This window comes from Rutidosis leptorrhynchoides, chromosome 1, assembly GCF_046630445.1.
Source record: "Rutidosis leptorrhynchoides isolate AG116_Rl617_1_P2 chromosome 1, CSIRO_AGI_Rlap_v1, whole genome shotgun sequence".
NCBI classification, from domain to species: domain Eukaryota; kingdom Viridiplantae; phylum Streptophyta; class Magnoliopsida; order Asterales; family Asteraceae; genus Rutidosis; species Rutidosis leptorrhynchoides.
This window is the reverse complement of record NC_092333.1, coordinates 555572214-555575825: the sequence shown is the minus strand read 5'-3', so window position 1 is coordinate 555575825 and position 3612 is coordinate 555572214. Positions and strand designations below refer to the sequence as shown.

Below are 3612 nucleotides of genomic sequence, written 5' to 3'. Positions count from 1 at the left end.
AAATTGGGAATGAGGCGTGACATGATGAAATTTTCCCAATTTATTACATGCAACTAGTCTTACACTACTCAACACCGACGGCAATTGAATTTACGTGTGATTCTTCAATTAGGGTTAGATTTATTCCCTTTTCAGCTACTGTTTGATACATTTTGATTACTAATCCGGTTCAATCGAACCAATTGTGAATGTTTATCTGATTTTGTCCAAATTCATGCAGGCATTGAAACACAAATTGGTAACTAAATAATGAATGAAGTCCCGTCTTTGATCACTTTATGCATCGGTGCAATAAAAAATGCAATTCTTGATGGTAAGTTGTCGTTTGGGGCTAGTGTTTAGGTTCAAAAAGTTGATTGCTTGATTGAATTTTGTAAAAGTACTAATTGAGTTACTGTGTGTTTGTGTGTGTTTGCAGAAGAAAATGGGAATTTACATCATATTTATTTACTTCCTGCAGAATTGTTTGATCAGATTGTACAAAACTTACCTTCACTAGCACTGCAGAACTTACAAGATGCAATGTATGTGAATTTAACTGTATATATATATATATATATATATATATATATATATATATATATATATATATATAAAGTTACTTGTATGATTAGTTGTGTGTGTGTGTGTGTGTGTGTGTGTGTTCCTTCATCTAGTCGTGTTTGTGGTTTTAGAAAATTTAATGAAGAGGTTGATTTGCTATTATTTCAGGCCATATGTTAATAATGAAGAGGCCTGCTCTTCTGATGATTGTTCAAAAGAATCGATAGAACGAAAAAGGTTTTTACGATGTTTAGTTTTAAGACGTGTTTTTGAAAGTTGAAGAATTTAGTTTGAACTGAAATTAGCATATATAACTGTATAGATTGGAGAGCTTTTCGATTGCGTGGAGAACACTATTTAAATCTAGATGGAAAGATGTTCAACATGACGAGTTAACCACCGATTGGCAGCAGGTTTACTGGGAAAAACATTTACAGAAGTATGAAACCTGTTTGGCTTAAGTTTCGAGTTTTTTTATGTTTATTTGTTTGATATTGACTTTAGCATCTTCGCAGTTGCCTTGATGCCACCGAAGAGATGGTTTTTCATAGATTTCTTGGTAAAGTTGGAATTCCAGGTACACTAGTTTGGTACTACTAATCCATTTTAAGTAATAAGTAATTGTATGAATTCTATACATGTTATCTTTTAGTTTTTTTTATTTGCAGATACATTGTTACAACTTATTAGTTGCGAGGTGCAAGTAAGCCGGTCAAAAAGTTACTCAAAGCTAAATTATCAATTCGAACGGTTTGGTGTTTATGCCAGGTAAGACCTAGTTTGCATCTCTTATTAACAGTGAAAACAACTTTCAAGTTTCAGTAGGTTGATGCCCATTATGTTTTTTTTACCACACGTGTGTAAATTTTTAAAAAGATGTTTTTTTTTTTTTTTTTTTAATTGCAGATGTCTGAGACTCCATAGTATACAATGTGTTGCTGAAATTTGTGTAAGATACTAAGATCAAGTAAGAATTTTTTGCACGCATTTGATCAATCGTTTATCAGTGTTTGTTTTTTGTTTTGTTTTTGTAACAGAATTTATTAAGAAATTGTCAATTGGAGAATTTGGACATAAACTGCCTTAAAACAAAGGAACAGGTAATCATTGTTTTTGCATGTTTCTGATCTACTTTGTGATGAGGACACAAACATAATCTGTACCGTTTTTTCAGGTTTTTGGAGTTTGCAAACTTTTGGAGCAAAACAAAGAAACTTTGGCGTCAGTCGAATTCGTCAAATGTGAGCTTCTTGCAGATCACGTGAGTGACATGTGTGACTCGCTTCATATGCAGGGCTTCGAGAATAATGTGATTAAACGTTTCTCGATAAAGAGATCGATGTTTTTTAACTGCTCACCTTTTCCTCTACCTCCTGGTTTGGAATTATTATTACTAAAAGCAAGGTAGGTATTATACTATTATTCATGTTCTATAATCACTTTTAGTTAACTAATTTGAATGCTTAGAATATAAATATATTTGGTATTAGGGGTTTAACTTCATTGATACTCTGTGACGATCACATTCGACGAGAAGCGGCCAGATTGGTGTTTGATACTCTGCTTGAAACTGAATCTGGTTTACAAGTCCTGAATCTTTCACAAAACAATGTGAGTGCATCTATACAACAATGTGGTCATTATTTTTGTTAATTTGTACAAATTGGATTAAACTTTTGAAATTTCAGATTAAGGGTTGGCTTTCACATATTAAACGGAGGACTCATAATTGTATCAATCCGGATCTACATACTAACAAACGCCTAGATGCATTACGTGTGCTCAATTTGAGGTATATTCTTGACTTTTCTAGAATATTTTGTTTACGTGCGTACGCCTCGACTGCTGCCCAATATATATCTATACGGTTGTAGTATTGAGTCAACTATATGAAGTAATTATATAGTTTAATAATCTAGTTATTCTATAGATAGAAGTTAATAATGGATTACTTCTTAAAGGTAAGTCAGTTGACTTCACAAACGTTGACTAACCTATTTCGTACATTTTAATCGCAGTTTTCATTTTTAGATCTTATCAGATTTATTCACATTTGTGTTTGCAGAGCCTGCAATTTGCAAAAAGATGATGCAGACTGCCTTAAGTATGCTATGGTTTATATGCCTAACCTGGAGGTATTAGATTTAAGTGGTAATCATCTGAAAAACAACGGGATCGAGTGAGTAGCTATAACATTTCCAATAAATTATGACCTCAAAGATACCATCGTAACGTCTAGTCTGACATGTCATATTTGTAATTGCAGGTCGTTGATTCCATATTTCGTCGAGAAATCTAAATCCGACACCCCCCTTACTGACTTATACTTAGAAAATTGTGAGATCTCGCTTAATGGAGCAAGTCAGTTATTACAGGCTCTTGCTCAAGGTAACTTTAAATTGAAGTATTTAATAAATGAGGGTAATGATTTTTTATGGTAATTTTTTTTTTTTTTTTTTTTTGCAAATGAACCTTTTTGACAAACAAAAATAGTATATGGACAGTTAGATTGAGATGAAGAGAGTAATACAAACTTGAAATTTGAAACATGACCCGACCCGCTTGTTTTGCCACCTCTGATCTCTACTTTTGCTGCTTTGTTATTCGTCTAGGGAAACTTGAGCTTTTGGACTTGCAGCAGAATCCCTTTTGCGAAAAATCGGACGTTGCGTATGTTCTTGCTGAATTTCAAGTTGATGGAAGACCAAATATCTTACTTTGATAGTTTGATCACCCGCTCGTACACATTATGACTAAATTCCGTTATACCGAAAACAAGCACATGTTAGTTATAGAAGCAAAGATAGCAGTGTACTTTATATACAAGGTTATAGTAAGTAACAATATACCATATACTGTATGTTGATGATGTTAGTAATGAATAGTGTACAAATTTCAATAGCGGTTGCAAATCAGTGTTTAACCGTGGTTTTATAAATGACTTAAGAATGATGGTTTGATAAGTTAGTAATGAGTCTGAGGTTAACTGTTATATTTTTTTAATATTGTTAGTCTGGCATGGCAATATGGCATAGTTGTTCTGTTTGATAAAAGTAGGGTTTTTTCTAA

The 3612-nt window shown here is 32.9% G+C and overlaps 1 protein-coding gene across 1 annotated transcript; it reads left to right on the top strand.

The window, feature by feature from the left end:
- The first annotated feature begins 249 nt into the window (after positions 1-249).
- On the top strand, positions 250-3265 carry LOC139843729 (uncharacterized). The gene is made up of 14 exons (XM_071833877.1): positions 250-313; positions 419-524; positions 712-780; positions 866-956; positions 1048-1120; positions 1212-1311; positions 1450-1492; positions 1581-1643; positions 1718-1947; positions 2034-2154; positions 2232-2335; positions 2609-2722; positions 2810-2931; positions 3156-3265. Exons 1-14 carry the CDS (start codon positions 250-252, stop codon positions 3263-3265), a joined length of 1410 nt encoding a protein of 469 aa, XP_071689978.1.
- Positions 3266-3612: the final 347 nt, after the last annotated feature.